The following is a 22,852-nucleotide window of genomic DNA, read 5'->3' as shown; positions in this document are numbered from 1 at the left end:
TCCTTTGGAGAACTTTACAGAAAAAATATAAGTACAACTTCTAATATAATATTTCAACCTTATTCATTTTCAACCAATGTGGTTGAAGTTTTTACAGTATAAAATAATAAAGAGGCAAAGAAAATGATTTTACTATGGTAATATGAGTTTATGATTAAACCACAGTAGCCATAAATTTACAGTAGTCTGAGACGTTATGAAATGTTCTTTAGCATCACAAACCATAAAATGTAGTCATGGTTCTGCTATGGTTTAGCTTGGTTTCCAGAGATCTGGAGCTGATTCGGGGTAGCTCGGTGGTTTGTGACTGTTGTCTCGCGGCGTGCCGTCTTTTAAGGGGCCGTTCACATATCACGTCATTTCCAATGTAGATGCACGATAAGCGCGCTCATAATGGAAGCGACACGGTGCGTGTCGCGACGCACTCTTTTTTCCAGTTAAAACATCTCAACTTTTCAGAATGAGAAATAATTATTAAACCATTATTTATTTGATTAGCCCCATAAAACCTACGGTTTTATTTGGGGGTCATCTGATTTGTGACGATGTATTCATACTAGGGATGCTCATTTCGATTAATTTTCCCGACCGACAACGGCCGCTCCTTAATCAATTATTAACCGTTAACTGATAAGATTATAATATTGAATTGGCATTAAATACAAATAAACTTGACGCGTATCTGTGACCCTTTAAAAAAATACAATTTTTTTTTTTTTTTTATCAAAGGGTTTATTTTAACATGCAAAGTGCAAACAGCAGAATACAGAACAGATCAACAACAGAACCTGGATTCAGTTTAAATTTCTACGCACCTGCAGCATTTCTGACAGTGAGAGAAAAATAGAATAAAATAATAGGCTACAAATAAAAAAAAAATAGGCCTACACTAAATATATTTTTTAAACTTAAATAGCCTAATTAACAAATTAGGATGACAAAAAGAAAACACTGAATCCGTTTGAACGAAGCTTTCAAAAACCGGCAATTTTTTTCGATAAAAATAGCAGCCCTACCTCAACACCTTGTCTAATTTTTATTTAAAAAAAGCAACATATCAACGTGATGTGGGGTCAGTCTGGAGCGCAGCCTGTTGACAGTTAGACCCGCGGCAGAAAACACCCTCTCCGATGGGACAGATGTACCGGGAATACACAGGTAACGTCTCGCTAGAGTGGCCAGCTTCGGGAAGCGCCTTTCATTTGCTTTCCACCAGTCAAGAGGATTAATATCCAGAGGAGGATGATCGTCTCTCATGTAGATGTTAACCTCTGCTTCTGGATAATCAGTGGCTTGACGAGGGGTGCTGTAGTCACCTCCCAGGAGCATAATCATGGCGTTGCTTTGGCTGCGGTCTTCATCTCCAGCTTGGGTAGCAGACACTGCTTTCTCATCTCCTTCCGCATTGGCCATTACCAAAGCAGCACACATTTCAATAAGTTTTGCTTTTGCGGCTTCTTTCTCCGTTTGTGCAAAAAAAGGGAGATGTTTATGGCGTGGGTCCAGAGTACAGAGGCGATCAGCGCAGGTTTGGCCACCAGATCATCCTTGTCAACCTGTGACGAACATATAACCTCCTTATTAATTCAAAACAACGACAATAAATAATAATAATAATAATAAATAATATTTAATAATAATAATAATAATAACTACCTCCATGCGGCCACTTAAGGACTGCCGAACCTTTGCCTTGAACTCCGTCACTCTGTGGTCGTCATCCTCGGCTCTAATCAGGTGTGTATTCAGCAGGCTAAAGGTGATGGGGTAAATGTTGGAAATTGAAACGTTCTTTTCTGATGACATTATGGTGGTTGCACATTTTAAAGTTTCCAACATGGGCGCAATCTCCTCCATTATTTGCCAGTGTTCGTCTCGTATCTCCAGGGTTCTGGCATCTTGCAGCCTTGTAACTGTTCGGTCAGACAGAACAGCTGTAACAGCCCACCTTTGTTCGAGAAGTCTTCCGAACATGTCACACACCGAGTTCCATCTTGCTTTACAAGACTGAATGAGCTGGTGTTTCGGAAGTTTCATTTGTGATTGTTTATCTTCCAGTGCCTTGAATGCAGGGGTGCTGTGGTTAAAATGCCTAACCAGGCGCCCAGCTGCAATGATGACCCGATGCACGAACACATTAAATCCATCATTTACAGCGAGCTGTAATGTATGAGCAAAACAGGGAACCGAGTCCCAGTTGACCTGTTCCGGAGAGTTTGCAGCCACGATGTTGCGTGCATTGTCATGAACACATGCAGACACTTTCCCATCAAGTCCCCATGTCTCCACCGCATCAATTAGTTTAGGTGCGAGGTTCTCAGCTGTGTGTCTGCTTGGCATACTCTGTGTTAGAAGGACAGCTGTCGATGTAGTGGCACGTTATTGTTATATAGCTCTCTGTTGTGAGTGCCGTCCAGCAGTCAGTCGTAAGGGCCACAAACTTTGTGCTTTCGAGTTGTGATTTAAGCGATTTTTTTTCGCTCCTCAAAACGGGCCTCAATTCTACGGGTAATAGTGCATCTTGATGGGATTTCGTAATTGGGCTCAATATAGCCCAGTAGCTCTTGAAAACCTTCACCACAGACGACACTTATGGGCAAAGTGTCTTTAACTACCATTGAACAGATTCTCTGCGTTATCTCCTCAGATCGCCGTGCATCGCATCTTCTCCCTGATAACATGGAGGGCAAAGTTGGTTGCCCTTCATCACTCGAAGCTTGTGGATGTTTGCTTCGTAAATGGTACTGCATCGTACTTGTGCTACTGCTGTATTTTAATACGGCGCTGCATAATTTACAGGTAACTTCGTCGCCCTTTCTGTTAAAATGATCCCACACAGTGCTTCTTTTCGCTCGCTTCATTTTGCTTCCCTTGCTCGAAAAAAAAAAATCTTTAGGCATGTGTCACGTGTGTGGTTGCGCGTGCCGACGCGCTCCGTGAGTTAATAAATATAAGCTATAGGATATAGTAGGCTATTTTATTTTTAAACCATGCAGCAAACTAAAAAAAAAAGAACCTTAAAAAAAAACGTTTTAAACCGTTTAACTGATAGTATTAATCGGTCAAAATTTTTACTTTCGGTTAACGGTTAAACGGTCAATATGAGCATCCCTAATTCATACATTATATTCATTAAAATTATTAATTTTACCATCGTGAACATGCCAAGGTAACAGTTGCTGCACGACCAGTTTGAAAGTTCTGCACGACTGCTTAGAGTGAGAAATATGACAATCGTGTCCAAATGTCGTGTGCCATGGAAGGTGGCTTAAAGTTTGTTAAATGAGGTTATGACATTCTGTTGGATGACGATGCCAATTTTTACCACGAAGCCAAAGCTTTTTCCCATAGTCGTCATCCACACTGAAATGTACAAAGATATTATCTGCCTTACCGTGCATGTTTAAACCTCACACAGACATAAGTTTCATGCAATTATTCTGGCAGGATCAATTTATTTAGGGATACATTTCACAATTTACTGGCGTGATCGCTCAGAACTTATCTAATACACCACTACCCTCGTTTTGCCATAGGACAGCAAGTGTGAGTAAAAAATTCTGTTGTCTTTCTAGGTCTATAATATGAAAAGCATGCAAGTAAATATCTTTAGAAACTGCTTGGAAGTGAATAGCACATAACTGCAATTAATGTTATTGCCATAATCATGTCTATTGGTATGTTTTACAAGACTAAATGATGTTCATTGTTTTCAGAAACCCTATGTTTCCAAAGTCTATACTACAATGTGAAACCAGTGTTCCAAATGTATCCGTTTTGGAGGCTGCTTTAAAAGGCCGGAAGGCCAAAACAAGAGGAATGATGCTTTTCCAACAGGAACGTACTAATGTGGACAAAGGCTTAAGGAATTGTCAAATTAGGCAACCAATCGCTAAGCTGGCAACACAGTAGACTACGCATTAATTTTTTAGGTTGCCCCATCAAATGTTACTAACCTGTCTACTCTTACCACAGCCAAGGAGGGGGAAGATGGGCCTAGTGGTTAGAGAGTTTGACCCCTAACCCTAGGGTTGTGGGTTCGAATCTCGGCCTGGCAATACCATGACCGTGGTGTCCTTGAGCAAGGCACCGAACCCCCAACTGCTCCCCGGGCGCTGCAGCATAAATGGTTGCCCACTGCTCCGGGGGGGTGTTCATGGCGTGTGTGTGTGTGTGTTCACTGCTGTATGTGTGCACTTGGATGGGTTAAATGCAGAGCACGAGTTATGAGTATGGGTCACCATACTTGGCTGAATGTCATGTCATTTTTTTTTTCACTTTCAACAACTACAGCAGTCGAAGCAAGCTCCGCAGGTGGCCAAAGCAGCTATCTCTCCTCTTCTTCTCATGCTCCCCTTTACTTATCTGTTTTCCGTATCTCCTCACTACCGCAGCAGTGTCTGCTCCCGCAGGAGCCTTTTCTGTATCTCCTCAAAAAAAAAATGGGTACTTGGTTCTCTTCTGGCAAAGTCGACATCACCTCTGCTTCCAAGTTATGCCTATCCATCCTAGGTGGTGGTGATAGTATTACGTATCGATTATAGTCAAGACGATATTAGACTCATTCTCCTATTATTGTATTTTATTATCATTATTAGGCGGCCACTATAATCCAGCTACCAAACTGCTCCGTTATTTAATTTCACGCTTGCCCGTGCTTGCAAAGATGATTCGAGCCTGTAGGTGATGAAGAAGTCTCAATCCACAAACAAGGTATTTCATTGCACTGTAACAAGTAATCTGGTATGCGCAATATTTTAAACAAGCCTCACTAACTAAGTTTAATGCCTCAGTTATGTTAGAATGTATCTCATTCTTTTGTTTTTGTGGTGTTGTGTCGGTCTCATCATGAGGCGCATGGTCCGGAGCGCGTACGACCAATGCATCAGTTTCAACTAAACCTTACTCCAAATATATTTACCGGTTTTGAATACTATATTTAACATGTTCGTTTACGTCCATATTAGGGTTTAATTATTGAACTTTAAATGAAATCCTCTATTTTTTCACCATTGACCGATTTCCAGATCGTTTAGATAGATAACTTCAGTGTGCAGATGCTGCAAATTTTTCACAAGACAAGCGAGATGACCGTAGTACCCGATTACATGAACTAGCTGTTTTAAATATAATAATTTCATATTTAACATCAGTTTATCAGTGCATCTGAAAGTATATTCTTTTAGACTACCGGTGATTCCATAGGCTCTCTTTCTTTCACCTGCATGGTTTAAAACAGCAAAAAGTCATGCCATGACAAGAACAGAGTCTCTCTCTTCCTCCACCCAAGCACGATTACATACGTATACGTATCATCGATCTCACGCACTGACAAGATGACGATTGACAATGGCCATATCGCTGATTAAAGGCACTCATCTGAGGTACACTAGCACAGGAAATTCTATTTATTTTTTGTACACTTAATTTTTCAAATACAATGACTGCACCAAGATTATCTGACTTTATATCGGAAGCAGCTCATTGGATTCGTTAAACAATTATGCAGTAATCCTCATAGCATCTACCCTTTAGACAACCAAATTGTTCTTAGTATTGAACCCCTGTCAGGCACTGCAAGAGTGCTCCCGGCTTGATCCAACCTTTGCCTTTTCCGTGTAAAAAAAAAAAAAAAAAAAAACCTCCTTCACTGTCTGGCCAAATACTGGCCATACAACTTACGTATTGAGTATTACTTGAGTATTGAGCTCCCATCGGACGCCTGCGAGAGCCTCCTGGCAACACAACTTTACCTTTCCGTCTTACGTCCGGAGAGGCTTATCCGTTCGATGCCTTGAGTATTGAGCACCCATCGGACGTCGGCGAGAGCCTCCCGGCTAGACAACCTTACCTTTTCCTTTCTACGGTTGGCGAGACTTACCCGTTCGGTGCCTTGAGTATTGAGCTCCCATCGGACGTCGACGAGAGTCTCCCAGCCACTTAAACTTTACTTTTCCATGCTACGGTCGGGGAGGCTTACCCGTTCGATGCCTTGAGTATTGAGCTCCCATCGGACGTTGGCGAGAGTCTCACGGTCACCTAAACTTTCGTTCCTGTTTGACAGGTGGCGGTGCTGGCATACGACGACGAGAGTCTCCACTTCCCGCCAAACTCTGTCCAAATCTTTTCCCCCCCGTCTGGTGAGGCTTACCCGTTCGATGTTCTGAGTCCTGATCTCCCATCGGATGCTGCGAGAGCCCACGCAGTCGGGTTTTCCTTTTCCTGCTCCCCGGCCGGCGAGGCTTACCCGTCTAATGCCGTTGAGTATTGTGCTCGTGTCAGATGTCGGCGAGAGTGCTCCCGGTCGGGTTTTCTTTACTTGCTGCCCACAAACAGGTCTTATCCATGCGATGCCGTGAGTACTGATCTCCCGTCGGGTGTCACAAGAGTCCTCTTTGTCGGCCGCCCAAAGCCTGTTTATCTGCTCAACCGAGAGGACTTACACATCCGTCGGCCTTGATCTCCAGTCGGAGGCTTCATGGGTCCTCTCGGTCAGGTATCTGCCCTGGTTGCCCACTGACTAGCAGGGGCTCATCAGCCAGTAGGGCCCGTACGCCAACACCGTGACCTATTCCGGTCGAGACAACTCGGGCCCTCCTGGTCGGGCAATCCAATCACGTCGCTCCTCCGCTATCGGCCGGTGGGGCTCATCCGTTCCAATGCAGTGAGGTGCTCCAGTTGTGCAATGGCTTGAGCCCCCCCCCGACCGGGCGCCCTAAATCACATAGTCCGACACAAGCAGCCGGTGGTGCCTATTCCTCCAATAGGTAAAGTTGCAATCACTGGAGTACATGGGCTCTTCCGACCTGCCTTTTTGAAATATCAGTCCCCGCCAGATGTCAAAGCTATTGTGGGGGGTCCTTAGTCTGGTGGCTGTCCTTTCCGTTATTGCTTTTTGGGGGGTACTCTAGGTTCGGGCCATTCCCGAGCTCAGAGCCCCTTCCCCGGACAGCACGCCAAATATGCATTATAATACTTCAGCTAATTATATTTAAGTGTGAACTCGTGAAATGCAGTTTCATAACAAGTTTCGGGAGGAGCACGTCAGATACTTAACCTAATTAGCACAGGTGGAGCCACTTAAGATAATCAACCTTAGGGTATAAATACAGCTGAATTAGATGGTATGAATCAGGGAAGATGGCAAAAGAACAATTGTGTTCTTTGCAGAGGTGTATGAAGTCTCTTTTTATGATCGATGAACCGAGAAATGGCAATTTATGCCAGGTGATCAAGTGTTGGCTCTGTTAACTATGGAGGGCTCACCTTTTCAAGCTCAGTATACAGGTCCTTTTATGCTGGTTAAACAAGTAACTGATTTAAACTATTTGATTGCCACCCCAGATAGAAGGAAATCAACACAGTGGTGTCTTATTAATTTGCTGTAACCTTATTATTGCCATTCTCAGAGAGCCTTAGACGCTAAGATGAAGGTGAAACCTGTGTATATATATATATATATATATATATATATATATATATATATATATATTTGTGTATATATATTAAAGAGTACTTCACCTGTTCCCTTGGAGAAGGAGATTGATGAAGTTGTTTCTTTTCCAGAGGATACGGTATTGTTGGGACTAGTGTTGTCACAGTACCAAAATTTCAGTACCAATACCACTGAAAATCCACAGTTCTCAGTACCAATTTCGGTACCAAACCAAAGTTTAATTTAGACTAAATTTACCTGTAAACATTCTTGGTTCTCGGTACCAAAGCAAAAACAAAAACATGCTAGCTATTTTTATTAATAAAGTTAAATGGCGTAAGAAATAAATTAAAATAAATTACAAACCTAAAAAAACTATTTATTTATAAATTAAACAAAATATGCCATGACTGAACAAGTTATAAATTAAAATATTATTATAAATGTAAAAAAAACATGGCATAATTTAAGTATTTCAGACCAAAGATTGTAAACACTTGAGTAATTAAATAACTAGATAAATAACAAGCATTTTTTTCAAACAAGTTTCACTTAACTTACTCTAAATACTTCAGTGTGTAAAAGCAGTAAATGACTTTGTCGTCTTGTTTGTTTTTTTACCCTTATTAAATGTATAGGAGCCTTAAATAGTTGATAAAGAATCTTAATTCTAACACATTATATTAGTATTAGCTGCATCATGGATGCTAACGACTTACTACAAAAAAGGCTGTTTATTTCTATCTGACTGATTCCGACATTCAAATTAAAATATGATATGTAATTCATGACAGAAGCTCTGTGAACCATTTGAAATTAGTTTGAAACTTACCTGATTAACTCTTTCATCAGATCCGGGTGTCGGTTTTTGAGGTGTTTTATTAAAATAGATGCGTTTCCTCCTTTTGAGAGAAAACTTCGATGACATTGTTTGCAAATGGGTTTTTGATTATCAATTATGTTCTCCTCGTCATCAGCTGCAAATCTGACATATTTCCACACACGGCTCTTTCTTCCTTCTTTAATCAACAAGTGGATTTACAGCTACCACATCAGCTGCACTGCTCATCTCCAGGACGCGCAACTGCACGTGCCCAGTGCATGCACATCAAGGAACCGGGTTTGAACGGGTCCTCGGTACCACCGGTACTTAAGAAAACTTGGTACCGTGATGTTTACATTTTTTTTTTTAGTACCGACTTTGTACCAAAGTAATGGTTCTTTTGACAACACTATTTGGGACGTCTTACAAATTCAGAGCCTCTTAAAAATTTGCATAAAATATTGGCCCATTTGCCAGAGAGTAAATGTGCTGACTTTATTGCTCTTAGTAACAGCCATGTCTCTTTATTTGGTGATATACCTTAAGGTCAATAAATTCAGCTGTTCCATGGACTGGTGCCTTGTCGTGGCGGAACAGCTTGTTAGTTCCAATGACCCTGAGAGCTAAGCTGGCAGGGGCCTTGTACCCCTGGTAGCTTCAAGCAAGCCAGACAGGTCAAAGGCGAGAGACCAGACAAAAACCCAGTCCACCCTGCTAGCCTGGCAGCAGGGGCTGGTATGCTGAGTATCAGAGCGCGTTTGCTATCACAGCACCTGAGTCGGTCTGTCTCAGCCACCCAGTGAGCAGAAGAGCATCTCGCCAATGGTAATGGGGCAATATACCTAGTCAGTTGGTCACTGCGGGGCAACTCAAAAATACACCAACCATCACACACCTGTGTTCCGTTGGAATCTGTAGCATTGAGTCCAGAGGTGGAAGTTTGACCTGGGCATGCATGCTTTCACTTATTTTGCCTGGCACTCTCTACTATGAGCATCTTATCTCTCCATTATGATGTCTAACAATCAGCCTCCATGATTGGCAACACGGGAGCACTCTGTCCTTAAGAGAGCTGTCATTGCTCAGCAAGGTTTGAGTGTATGGCAGGTGCGACCTGATCGTCATCCTGCAACTGTCATGTACACTTCCATTGCATGCTGGAATGTGCGTTCTCTTGGCGTTAGTTCTGACATGGACTGCATCTCACCTCGTAAATCAGCCCTGATTGATGCAGAACTACTCCGACTTAACATCTCCATCGCTGCCCTGAGTGAAGCCTGGCTGACCGGTGTTGTATCTTTCCGGAAAAAAAACTATACTTTATTCTGGAACGGATACACAGACGGTGACAGGCCAATGCACGGTGTTGGCTTTGCAATCCAAAACAAGTTACTGTCCTCAGTGGAAAAACCTGTGCCCATCTCCTCACGTCTCTCCTTACTGTGCCTGCACACAAACTGTGGCCCAGTTAGAATCATAGCCACTTATGCAACTACACTAACTTCTGATCTAGATGTAAAGGAATCATTCTACAATCAACTTAGCGCCATTGTTCAGAAGACCCCCTCAAACGAACGTTTGATGATCCTTGGTGACTTTAATACCAGAGTGGGTGCTAACTCTAGTGCATGACCTAACATTCTGGGAAACCATGGATACTTGAGAGAACTGGTTCCAGTGACCTGTACACCATTCTTTGTGAACGCCACCTCCGCTGGACTGGGCATATTTGTAGAATGAAAGACACCCACCTCCCAAAAATCTTGCGATATGGCGAGCTGGCAAATGCCCCCCGCAAACATGGTCGGCCCCATCAATGTTTTAAAGACGTCATTAAAAGGGATCTTCAGGCCTTTTCCATCAACTTGGGAGGCACTTGCATCAACTTCCATCAACTGGAAGGCACTTGCAAATGACAGACCCAACCTTGCGCACAGCGATTAACAACGGCCGCAGGGACTCTCAGGAGGCCTACAAGTCATTTCTGGAAGAGAGACGCTCAAAACGAGAAGCAGTTTGTCGTACTCGACATGAATGGCCATAGTAGTAGTATACCTTCACGTACGCACTGTTTGGAGCATGATTTTGACGTTGGTGATGCTGAGCCCATTCTCCAACATTTTGTTAGGTGTTGTAATAGTGTTCTTTTGTAGGAAGAAGGAGGCGGCAACCAGCGGACAATCAAAAAGCTTTAATAATAAAATAAAGACAAAATAGAGTGGCAGCCCCAAAAACCAAACACAATTAAAAATTTTTAGTAAATTCGACCTGCTTGAGGGCTATCGGCAGGTTCCTGTGACCCAAAGAGCTCAAGAGATTTCTGCCTTACGTTCTGCCCCTTATTACATCTGAGGGGTTATTTTCTTATAATGTTATGAGTTTTGGCCCCCAAAATGCACCAGCAACCTTTCAGCGAACTATGAATAGGGTTTTTTTGGCTTGGAGGGAGTCGCGGTTTATTTAGATGATGTGGTGGTTTTCAGTGACTCATGGGACCAACACCTGAGTCATATTGCAGACATGTTTGCTCGTTTTGGAGAGGCTGGTTTAACAGTAAATTTGGCAAAATGTGAGTTCACCAAGGCCACTGTGACTTACTTTGGTAAGGTCGTTGGACAGGGCTGTATGCGGCCAGTTCAGGCCAAGGTTGAGGCTATCAATCTATTTCCTTCTCCTACTACAAAGAAGGAATTAATGTGTTTCTTTGGGTTAGTAGGTTACTATACAGGATTTTGTAGGATTTTTTCTACTGTAGTAACCCCCCTCACTGATTTGCTGAATGCAAAAAGCAGCTTTTTTTGGACTCCTGTCTGCCAGGAAGCCTTTGAGGCAGCTAAATCATTGCTTGTTTCTGCTCCTGTGTTAGCAGCTCCCCAGTTTGATCAACCTTTTAGCTTGTGTGTGGATGCTAGCAGTGTTGGTGCAGGAGCTGTATTGTAACAGGCCGATGATGCAGGCATCCACTGTCCAGTTAATTATTTTTCTAAAAGGTTTTCTTCTTATCAGTTAAATTATTCTGTGGTTGACAAGGAAGCATTAGCTTTAATTTGGACGATGCAAAATGTTGAGGTGTATGTGGGATCCGTGTCAGACCCATTGGTTGTGTATACAGACCATAATCCACTCACTTATTTACACAGTTTAAGGTGCCCAAACCAGTGATTGACTAGTTGGTGCCTCTTTCTACAATTATATGCCCTTGATATCCGACACATCAAAAGTGCTGACAATGTGGTGGCTGATGCATTGTTTAGAGCTCCTTACTCTGCTTAGCTGTTGATTTGACAGAGTGGTGGGTGTCCTCCAGTATGTCGGGGTTATCGGTTGAAGGGTTAGGTTGGGTTTCATAAATGGACACTTTTCTATGGGGGAGGGTGCTATGAACCCAGTATGGGTCATATTTGTTGGTCGCCTGTGTTTTTCTTTGTTTTGCAGGGTGAGTGACGTCATGATGGCTGAGGATTTACACTTGTGATGCCGGCAGATTTAAGCAGTTCCTTACAGTTGCACATGGCTCACTTTTCTTCCTTCGTGTTGCTTTAGTCCTGATCTTTTTCTAATTTAAACTTACTTTAATAAATGTTATTACTTTTTCTTATCATGATCCAATGTGGTGTCTCCTTCTTTGTTGCGGCTTGCAAGTCGGCCGTGACAAAATCATAAACAAATTTTGGGACATATAAATAAATATATTATATTTACATTTTAGAATTATTATTATTAATTGTATTTATTATTATAATAATAATTATTATTAAAAGCAGAGTTTTTATTGTTTTACTGCAATAGGAGTATATTGTGTTATTGATCTCATGTAGACAGTAATAGACAGCACTGCTCTTTTGGTTTGATTTCTTCTGATGTCTTCATCTTTTACTGTCTTTGGATAAAAGTGTCTTAGTTCATTGAAAAATCAAAACTATGCAATTAATAACTCACCCTCATCTCGTTCCAAACCCGTGAGACCTCAGTTTATCATCGGAACACAGTTTAAGATATTTATGATTTAGTCCGAGACCTCTCAGTCCCTCCGTTGAAACTGTTTGTACGGTCTATGGTCCATGTTCAAGTTCAAGTCTGCTTTATTGTCAATTTCGACATGTACAGTACATACATACAGATAATCTAAATTGCGTTACTCTCAGACCCCGGTGCATACAGATAACATTAACATTAAAGCCTAAAAAAATAACTAGATCAAATATAAAATGTAGATACAACTATACAATAAGGGAATGATAAAAAAAGACATATAATAAAATTAAAAATAAAGTTAAATAAAGCAGCGCAAGGCAAATGACAGATATAGTGCAAATCAATGAAGTGAACAACAGTGCAGTTAAAAGATTTTTTAGTGCAAAAAAAATCACTTATTAAAAATATTTTATTAAGTCTGATTAAAGTGACAAGTGACCAAGAGCAGTTATTTAACTGACTGATGAGGTAGTGGAATGACGTCAGTTCCATGCCGAATGAGGTAGTGAGCAGACCAATTCTGCACAAGTGACTAGTGCATGCCATCATATAATTAGTGTGTGTGGGGGGGTCATAGTTCAGTGGTGCCTGGGGAAGAAGCGGGGAGGGGGGGCAGGTTCGGGAGGGAGTTCAGCTTCCTGACAGCCTGGTGGATAAAGCTGCCCTTCAGTCTGCTCAGTCAGTCCAGGAGAGGTCCTCTGTGATGTGCACTTGGTGCTGCTCACTCTCTCCACAGTCGCACCGTTGATGGTCAGAGGAATGTGCTGAGTATGTGCTCTCCTGAAGTCTACAACAATCTCCTTTGTCTTCTTCACGTACAGAGACAGATTGTTGTCACTGCACCACTTGGCCAGGCGGCTCACCTCACTCCTGTAGTTAGTCTAATCTTTGTTGCTAATGAGACCCACCACAGTCGTGTCATCTGCAAACTTAATAAAGAGGTTGGAGCTGTGTGACGGTGTGCAGTCATGGGTCAGCAGAGTGAAGAGGAGAGAGCTCAGCACACATCCTTGGGGGGCCCCAGTGTTCAGTCTGATGGTGCTGGATGTGTTGTTGCCGACATGTACTGCCTGAGGTCATGTTCAGAAAGACATGAAAACATCATCAAAGTAGTCCATGTGACATCAGAGGGTCAGTTAGAATTTTTTGAAGCATCGAAAATACATTTTGGTCCAAAAATAACAAAAATTACGACTTTATTCAGCATTGTCTTCTCTTCCGTGTCTGTTATGAGAGAGTTCAAAGCAAAGCAGTTTGTGATATCCAGTTCGCGAACGAATCATTCGATGTAACCGGATCTTTTTGAACCAGTTCACCAAATCGAACTGAATTAATCCACAAATGACTTAAGCTGTTAACTTTTTTATGAAGTTTATTGAAAATTTAGATTTTTCGATGAACTAACCCTTTAATGTAAATGTGTATGATTATTATTGCAGTCTTAACATTTCTTTATTGATTTGATTTAATTTAAATTATAATTACAATCAAATTAAGATTTTAGACATTATGTACAAACCTGATTCCAAAAAAAGTTGGGACACTGTCCAAATTGTGAATACAAACATAACGCGATGATGTGGAAGTTTTCAAATTTTAATATTTTATTCAGGATACAACATAGTTGACATATCAAATGTTTAAACTGAGAAAATTTATAATTTTGAGGGAAAAATAAGTAGACTTTAAATTTCATGGCATCCACACATTTAAAGAAAAGTTGAGACAAGGCCATGTGTACCACTGTGTGGCATTCCCTCTTCTTTTTATAACAGTCTGCAAACATCTGGGGACTGAGGAGACAAGTTGCTCAAATTTAGGAATAGGAATGTTGTCCCATTCTTGTCTAATACAGGCTTCTAGTTGCTAAACTATTTTAGGTCATCTTTGTCGCATCTTCCTCTTTATGATGCGGCACATGTTTTCTATGGGTAAAAGATCTGGACTACAGGTTGGCCATTTCAGTACCTGGATCCTCTTTCTACGCAGCCATGATGTTGTAATTGATGAAGTATGTGTTCTGCCATTGTCATGTTGGAAAATGCAAGGTCTTTCCTGAAATAGACAACGTCTGGATGGGAGCATATGTTGTTCTAGAACTTGGATATACCTTTCAGCATTGATGGTGCCTTTCCAGATGTGTAAGCTGCCCAGGCCACACACACTCATGCAACCCCATACCATCAGAGATGCAGGTGTTTGAACTGAGCACTGATAACAACTTGGGTTGTCCTTGTCCTCTTTAGTCCACATGACATGGTGTCCGAGTTTTCCAAAAAGAACTTCACATTTTTTTCGTCTGACCACAGAACAGTTTTCCACTTTGCCACAGTCCATTTTAAATGAGCCTTGGCCCAGAGAAAATACCTGCGCTTCTGGATCATGTTTAAATATGGCTTCTTTTTTGACCTATAGAGTTTTAGCCGGCAACGGCGAATGGCACGGTGGATTGTGTTCACCGACAATGTTTTCTGGAATTATTCCTGAGCGCATGTTGTGATTTCCATTACAGTAGCATTCCTGTATCCGATGCAGTGCCATCTAAGGGCCTGAAAATCATGGGCATCCAATATGGTTTTCAGCCCTTGACCCTTCGCATGGAGGTTGTTCCAGATTCTCTGAATCTTTGGATGATATTATGCACTTTAGATGATAATAACTTCAAACTCTTTGCAATTTCTGATATTGCTCCACTATTTTTCGCTGCAGCATTGGGGGAATTTTTGATCCTCTGCCCATCTTGACTTCTGAGAGACACTGCCACTCTGAGAGCCACTTTTTATAGCCAATCTTGTTGCCAATTGACCTAATAGTTGAAAATTGGTCCTCCAGCTGTTCCTTATATGAACATTTAACTTTTGTCCTCTCATGCTACCTGTCCCAACTTTTTTGGAATGTGTAGCTCTCATGAAATCCAAAATGAGCCAATTTTTGGCATGACATTTCAAAATGTTTCACTTTCAACACTTGATGTGTTATCTCTATTCTATTGTTGATAAAATATAAGTTTATGATATTTGTAAATTATTCCATTCCTTTTTTACTCACAATTTGTACAGTGGCCCAACTTTTTTGGAATCGGGTTTGTAATTGTACTTTATAGTATTTGTAACATGTTTCTGTAAGTATTTGTTATAACTGAATTATTAATTAAATTAATATAAGGAGCCCAGTGTTGATAAAAATATTTCAGCTAAAGTAATATTTGCATTTTTTCTAAATTCATATTTAAATCACTTCAGCAAAGCCTGCTCTTTTGTATTATGTTATATTATATAATTATATTATTTACATATATAAATTATATTGGTTTATAATATAACTCATTTTTGTTCAGTACTGTCATTAAAACATTTCAATCCTCAGAAGAAAAGAGATATTTCAGAAGGTAAATATTCTGTCAGCTTCTTTCACTGAAGGACATCCCATGATAACTGAATATACCTTTGCTGTAGTTATAATAAATATATTTAATGCTGTTATAACTGATAACGTCAGAAACTGAAGCTGATTTCAGTCTTGTAATTCAGAACAAAATTCATCACACTGTGATCTCAAGATGATTTGACATTGTCTTATTACAAACAACAGAGAAATCAGAAGAATGATGAGACAGCAGACTGATTATGATAGTAATAACAAAAGACAGATAAAAGCAGAGAAACACAGATTATCACACAGTCTAGATGAGGATTCATTACACGTTTATTCTGATTCATGTTCATATTAATGTGATGAAGAGACTCTATAACATCCACTGTCACTGATTCATCATGCAGCTCAAAGCATTATGGGTAGAATCTCTCATCAGTCTATTCTGATTCATCAACACAGTTTCACTGATGATCCTAAACAACTAAGCCCAAACCCAAGATAGAGTGTCTGAGTGAACGTGGTCTGGACTGAATGGATGAGGCTCATTGTGTCAGAGATGCTGTAGAAGGACAGAGTTCCTGCACTGTGATCCACAAACACTCCTATTCTATTGACTTTATCATACACTCCTGTTCTACTGCTGATGGGCGTCACAGAGAGAACAGTCTGTATGTTATTGTGTTTGAATGAGTAACTGGAGCGAGAGCAGAGCAAACTCCAGGACTGATCATTACATCCAAACCTACACTCATTACCCCATCCCTTCCTGCCGATTCTCGTATATGACACTGATATAAACACTCCTTTATCTGCACTCCACTCAATCTCCCAGTAACAGCGTCCACACACACTCTCTCTACAGAGCACCTGACGCCATGCATCAAATCTGTCTGGATGATCAGGATACTGGTGATCTGTTTTAGTGCGAGTAATCACTCTGTTGTTCTCAGACAGACGGAGCTCTTTATTCACTGTGTTCAGATCCAGAGTGAGTTGATGGGAATCTGATGGAGATAAAACACATCTGAATCATCAATTAATACATAAATCAGACACACAAACACATGATTATAGCATTATCCAGACCTGCACTAACCTAAGCCTGTGTCACAGAACACATCCTGTTATATATCCTCATATATCTTATGTGTATGTTTAAACAGTATTTGATAAGATTATGATATAAGAGTGTTGAGATTTTAGAGATCTGGTCTCTGAGAAACAGTGTCAGCAGCTGTTGCCGAGCAACAGTAACGACAAACTGATATTGATCTGTCTGAATCCATTCATGTACATCATAAACACATAATCACATCACAGATTGACTGATCCACATTTACAGTGCTCTGAAGGGATCTGTATCATCAGCTCTCTGACTGACACGAAAGCACTGCTTGTAGTGCCTCCACAATGGTGTCATTTAAGTCCCTTTTAAAAACTTTTTTTTTTTCTGCCAGGCTTTTTTGCAAAATGCTATTCAGTGAAATGCTATTCAGTTATTATTTGTGAAATGATTATTTTATTTTATTTATTTATTGATTATTTAAGTATGATAGACAAGAAAAGAAAATGTACCAGTATTAGTTGGTTAAGTGCTGGCGAAACAAATGAGTAAAAATGAGTTTGAAAATGAGTAAAGACTGAGATCGGGAGGTCATTCCACCACGGGGCGCACAGTCCAGGAAAAGGTCTGTGAAAGTGATTTTGAGCGTCTTTGGGATGACATCACAAGGCATTGTTCACTTGCAGAATGCAAACTTCTGAAGGGCACATAAGACTGAACTAGTGAGCTTAGGTATGTTGGTGCTGTGCCAGTGGTCATCTTGTAGGCAAGCATCAGTACCTTGAATTTGATGCGAGTGGTTACTGGTAGCCAGTGTAACCTGATGAGGAGAGGAGTAACGTGAGCTGTTTTTGGCTCATTGAAGACAACCCTCGCTGCTGCATTCTGGATCATTTGCATAGGCTTGATAGTACATGTAGGAAGAGCCAGGAGAGCATTACAATAGTCCAGTCTGGAGGGAACAAGAGCTTGGACAAGAAGTTGGGTGTCTTGCTCTGACAGGAAGTGTCTAATCTTCCTAATGCTGTATAAGGCAAATCTGCAGGACCAGGTAGCAATATGGTCTGTGAAGCCTAACTGATGATCCATCACAATTCCTGAGTTTCTGGCTAGCCTGAAAGGAGTTATGGTTGACAAACCCAGCTGTATAGAGAAGTTGTGATGTAATGATGGGTTAGCTGGAACCACCAGCACTTCTGTCTTAGTAAGGATGAGCTGAAGATGATGGTCATTCAACCAGCTAGAAATGTCACTCAGACAGGCTGAAATGCGAGCAACTACCGTCAGGTCATCTGGTTGGAATGAGAATCAGAGTTGAGTGTCATCAGCATTGCAGTGATAAGAAAAGCCACCCTTCTGAATGACAGATCCTAATGACGTCATGTAGATGGAGAAGAGAAGTGGTCCAAGTACTGAGCCTTGAGGAACCCCAGTAGCAAGTTGTTGTGACTTAGAAACTTCACCCCTCCAAGACACCCTGGAGGATCTATCTGAGAGATAGGACTTAAACCACAGGAGTGCGGTTCCAGAGATGCCCATCTTTCTGAGGGTGGACAGGAGAATCTGGTGATTAATGGAGTCAAAAGCAGCAGACAGGTCCAGTAAGATGAGTACTGAGGATCTGGAAGCTGCTCTTGCCAGTCGCAGGGCTTCAGGAACCAAGAGCAGAGCAGTCTCAGTTGAGTGGCCACTTTTGAAGCCAGATTGGTTGCTGTCCAGGAGGTTGTTCTGTACAAGGAACATAGAGAGCTGGTTCAACACAGCTTGCTCAAGTGTCTTTGCAATGAATGGAAGAAGGGATAGCAGTCTGTAGTTTTCTAGAAGTGATGGATTTAGAGATGTTTTTTATCCAAAGCTGTTTACAGTGCTAACATTTTTTACCTAACATGTGTTCCCTGGGAATCAAACCCACAACCTTGCACTGCTAACGCAATGCTCTACCACTGAGCCACAGGGTGGCTACATAATTTATTTAGAAATAAATTTCCTTGGCTTGCCTTGCCATGGGACACTGTATGTGTCTGTGTGTGTGCGTGTGTGTGTGTGTGTATGTGTACATACATTTGTGTAGTCCTGCAGTAATTCTGTTTTCTCCTCCATGATCCACACTATAAAACACACACAGTCATATTATTTTATTTTCAATTATGATATTAGCTTCCAATGATTTTGAAAACAATATAATCAAGTTAAAACAACATGTTAAACCATGCTTTAAATAAACTAGTAATATTATAGATGTTAGCAACATGCTAAACATGCTAGAATAGCACTATAATCAGGGTTGCATCTCTTACACACTTTCTGAATCTGTCTCTCACGGCAAACAACAAGACAAAAGAAGCTCAGGATTTTCCCACTGGTATTGTTTGGTTTCACAGAGACTGCACTGGTCTAAAGCACATTAAAAAAAATAAAACAAGAGCATGAAATGAACAGTTAAAGCGATGATAGGTCAGTAGCAGTTGCCTCTTGTGGTGTCGGATCGCTCTGTCTTCTTTTACTCCCTCTCCTAAAAACTCTGTGTTGTGGACATAAAGAGATGGTTCTGTGTCTAAATAAACTCAGTTGTGAGCATGGTGGCCAAAGGGATGATATGTGAATGGTGCAGTGTTAAAAATGTGAGTGAGAAATTACAGTATATTCCAGGTTAATAACCACATTACTTTCACAATGGGACTTCTTTTGTATCAAGTCAAGTCAAGTCTGTTTTATTGTCAATTCTTCCACATGTACAGTACATGCATACAGAGAATTGAAATTACGTTACTCTCAGACCCCTGGTGCATACAGATAACACTAACAGTAGTGCCTTGAAGACTTGGAGAAGTCGTGGCCTAGTGGTTAGAGAGTTTGTCTCCTAAGGCTGTGGGTTCGAGTCTCGGGCTGGCAATACCACGACTGAGGTGCTCTTGAGCAAGGCACTGAATCTCCAACAGTTCCCCGGGTGCCGAAGCATAAATGGCTGTCCACTGCTCTGGGTGTGTTCACAGTGTGTGTGTTTGTGTTCACTGCTGTGTGTGTATGGGTTAAATGCAGAGCACAAATTCAGAGTATGGGTCACCATAATTTGTCTTAGTGATAGTTACATTGTGTTTAACGTAAGGACAGAGACGAAGTCATGTGACTTACATAGTGCATCACACAGGAACACTACTGTAGAGAATCACCAGGTCAAAAAAAAAGTTTTTTTTGTTAGTTAGAGCAGTTTAGTTATGGTGTGTACAACTGAAGATCTGTGTTTTTCTTTTTTTCTTTTTGGTTAGTTTATAGGTTTCATTGTAAGGTAGTAGGGTTTTGTTAATAATAAGTTTTACTTATATAGCGCCTTTCCAGAGCTCAAGGACACTTTACAATAAACAAACAACAATAAAGACAATTGACAAAGAGAGCAGACAGAACAACAATAGGCAAATGAAAGTGCAAGTACAGTAAGAGAGAATTGGGTAGAGAAAAAAAAAACAAAAAACTAAGAACTATAACATTCAGAAAATAGGTGTGTTTTGAGCATGGATTTGAATTCAGAGATAGTGTTAACAAAACGGAGTGATGGGGGGAGAGTTCCACATTTTGGGCGCAACAACACTGAATGATCTGCCCCCCATTGAAGCAAGGCAATGCCGAGGGACAATAAGGAGGCTGGAATCAGAGGATTGTAAAGAGCGAGTTGGGGTGTAGGGGAGAAGCAGGTTACAGAGGTAGGGGGAGCAAGGCCGTGCAGAGACTTAAAAGCAAGAAGGAGAATTTTGAATTTAATACGGTAAGCCACAGGAAGCCAGTGAAGATCATGCAGAATTGGGGAAATATCTGCAGAACGCTTGGTGTGGGTGAGTAGTCTGGCAGCAGAGTTTTGAATGTATTGTAATTTGGAAATGGAGCTAGCTGGTAGGCCAATGAAAAGTGCATTGCAGTAATCAAGACGTGAGGTGACAAATGCATGGATGACAGTTTCAGCATCTGAGATACTGATAAAGGGACAGAGGTGAGCGATACGACGTAGATGAAAGAATGCCAATTTAGTTACTTTCCTTCCTTTGGTGCCATTTGCTTTCTTTTTCCTTTGGGTTTATTTATTTGTTTTGGTTTGTTATTTGGATTTGCTGTGTAAATACTTTATTATTCTTAATATTGATTTCAGCATGGTTGTACAATACATACCACTTGGTTTTGGCAATACTTTGAAGTTTGGTCTCTTGCTACCTCCTCCACACAATATTACAAACTAAATGTTATCTTTTACACCCTAAGATCTACATCTTAAAGTCATAACAGTTAGTGCGAAAGCGAAAATGCAAACTGTAATTTCATTTGGATTATGTCACAATTTATGCATCCACATTTTGAAAACGCAAATGAAAATACAATTTGCAATTCCATTTGAAAATTGTCAGGAAAATCCTTCCATAGATGCTGCTTATTTATTTTATATCAATTAATACTCAATTAATACTACCCTAACCCTAACCCTAATGTGGCAGGGCTCAGACTAATGCTCTTTAAATATGTTATATTATTGTGTCCTCTAGAACCCCTTAGACTTCTATCTACTTAGAGACAATGAGTAGTTCAAAATCAAAAAATAAAACCTAAAACCTTCCAGCTCAACATACTTGAGTTTGTCCAGATTCTTCAGTTGTTCTCCTGATTGTCCTGGGTGATTGTAGCTCAGATCCAGCTCTCTCAGATGTGAGGGGTTTGACTTCAGAGCTGAAGACAAATAACCACAGCCTTCCTCTGTCACCATACATCCAGACAACCTACAGACACACACAGAAACTTCAAATTACATTAGTTTGGCTGTCAGACATCACTAACACAGTCATTTGTACTGTTATTTTCTAAAGTTTCAGTCACATAAGTAATCAGAAAAAGTTACACTATTAAAGTACAAATCTACTTAAAAACAGGAACAAATTACTGTATATATATATATATATATATATATATATATATATATATATATATATATATATATATAAAGACCTCTAACACTAGCTTGCTCTATTCTTTTTTTTATTCTCTCTGTTTTCTTCTTATTTATTATATTATTTAAAAGTCCTTGCTACGTGTACTGTGTTAAGCTAACTGAGACTTGTTAAAGCACTTATATATCGTTGCTCTTTTTGTTGTTTTTGATTGCTTCCACTGTCCTCATTTGTAAGTCGCTTTGGATAAAAGCGTCTGCTAAATGAATAAATGTATTGTAGATGTAATATTGCCAAGCTGTGCATACAGGGTTGCAAAATAAAAGTTAATTTTTACATAAAGGCATTGTGCTAGAAATATTACAATTATTTAGTAAAATGTATGTGATACTGCTACTACTGTTGAAAAAAATTTAAGAAATAAATCACACAATATTTCTTTCATGTTTTTCATAATTATATCACTTGTAGAAAACTTTAAACACAATTGTAAATTAAGTATAAAGAATGGCAATTATTTATTTTAGTAATATAAAGTGTGTTTTTTTTTTATTAGCATATTTTTGTGTTTTGCTTTGGTACCAAAGTTGGTACTGAGAAACGTGGATTTTCACTGGTATCGGTTCCGAATACTGAAATTTTGGTACCATGACAACACTAATACCAGTATGCAGGGGGTATACATTTCTATATATTTGAGGAAAGAACACCAAATTTTATAAAAGTTCTTGATAGAACCCCTCAGTGAATATCTAATTCTTTCCAGTTTCACAAAGAGAAAAACGTCATTAATCCACAAGGAACGAGTAGGTGGAGCAGATGACTTCCAATGGAATAAAATACGGCATCTGGCCAGGAGTGACACAAAAGCCACAAAATACGCCTTGCAGCCTTTTGAAGAATCTCAGTACAAACATGAAAGTAATGCACTCTAATGAAGAGAGGAGGGGAAGTTCTCCTTTTTTTGGTTTTTGGAGACAAGTGACATTCTCAGGTGAACTGTCCGCGTGGAGCACACTCACATCATCTGAGGGGAGCGGGGATTTACTGCAACCTCCTTTACGGTCAGTATCGGACTGAGACGACGCCATTTTTACAGCTTATGATAATTAAAAGTCAAGTCAAGTCACCTTTATTTATATAGAACTTTACACAAAATGCATTGTGTCAAAGCAACTGAACAACATTCATTAGGAAAGCAGTGTGTCAATATGCAAAATGACAGTTAAAGGCAGTTCATCATTGAATTCAGTGAT

General features: G+C 40.3%; 1 protein-coding gene across 1 annotated transcript; it reads right to left on the bottom strand.

Moving 5' to 3' along the window:
* Window positions 1–15,921: 15,921 nt before the first annotated feature.
* On the bottom strand, window positions 15,922–21,510 carry LOC113097047 (tripartite motif-containing protein 16-like protein). The gene is made up of 3 exons (XM_026262277.1): window positions 21,282–21,510; window positions 18,733–18,779; window positions 15,922–16,612 (listed from the first exon to the last, which is right to left on the bottom strand). The coding sequence occupies exons 1-3, from the start codon at window positions 21,413–21,415 to the stop codon at window positions 16,059–16,061; spliced, it is 735 nt and encodes a 244-aa protein (XP_026118062.1). The 5' UTR covers window positions 21,416–21,510; the 3' UTR covers window positions 15,922–16,058.
* Between the last annotated feature and the right edge of the window lie 1,342 nt (window positions 21,511–22,852).

This window comes from Carassius auratus, unplaced genomic scaffold (genome assembly GCF_003368295.1).
Source record: "Carassius auratus strain Wakin unplaced genomic scaffold, ASM336829v1 scaf_tig00216092, whole genome shotgun sequence".
Classification (NCBI taxonomy): domain Eukaryota; kingdom Metazoa; phylum Chordata; class Actinopteri; order Cypriniformes; family Cyprinidae; genus Carassius; species Carassius auratus.
Note: the sequence above shows the minus strand (reverse complement) of the source record. Positions and strands in the feature narration are given on the sequence as shown.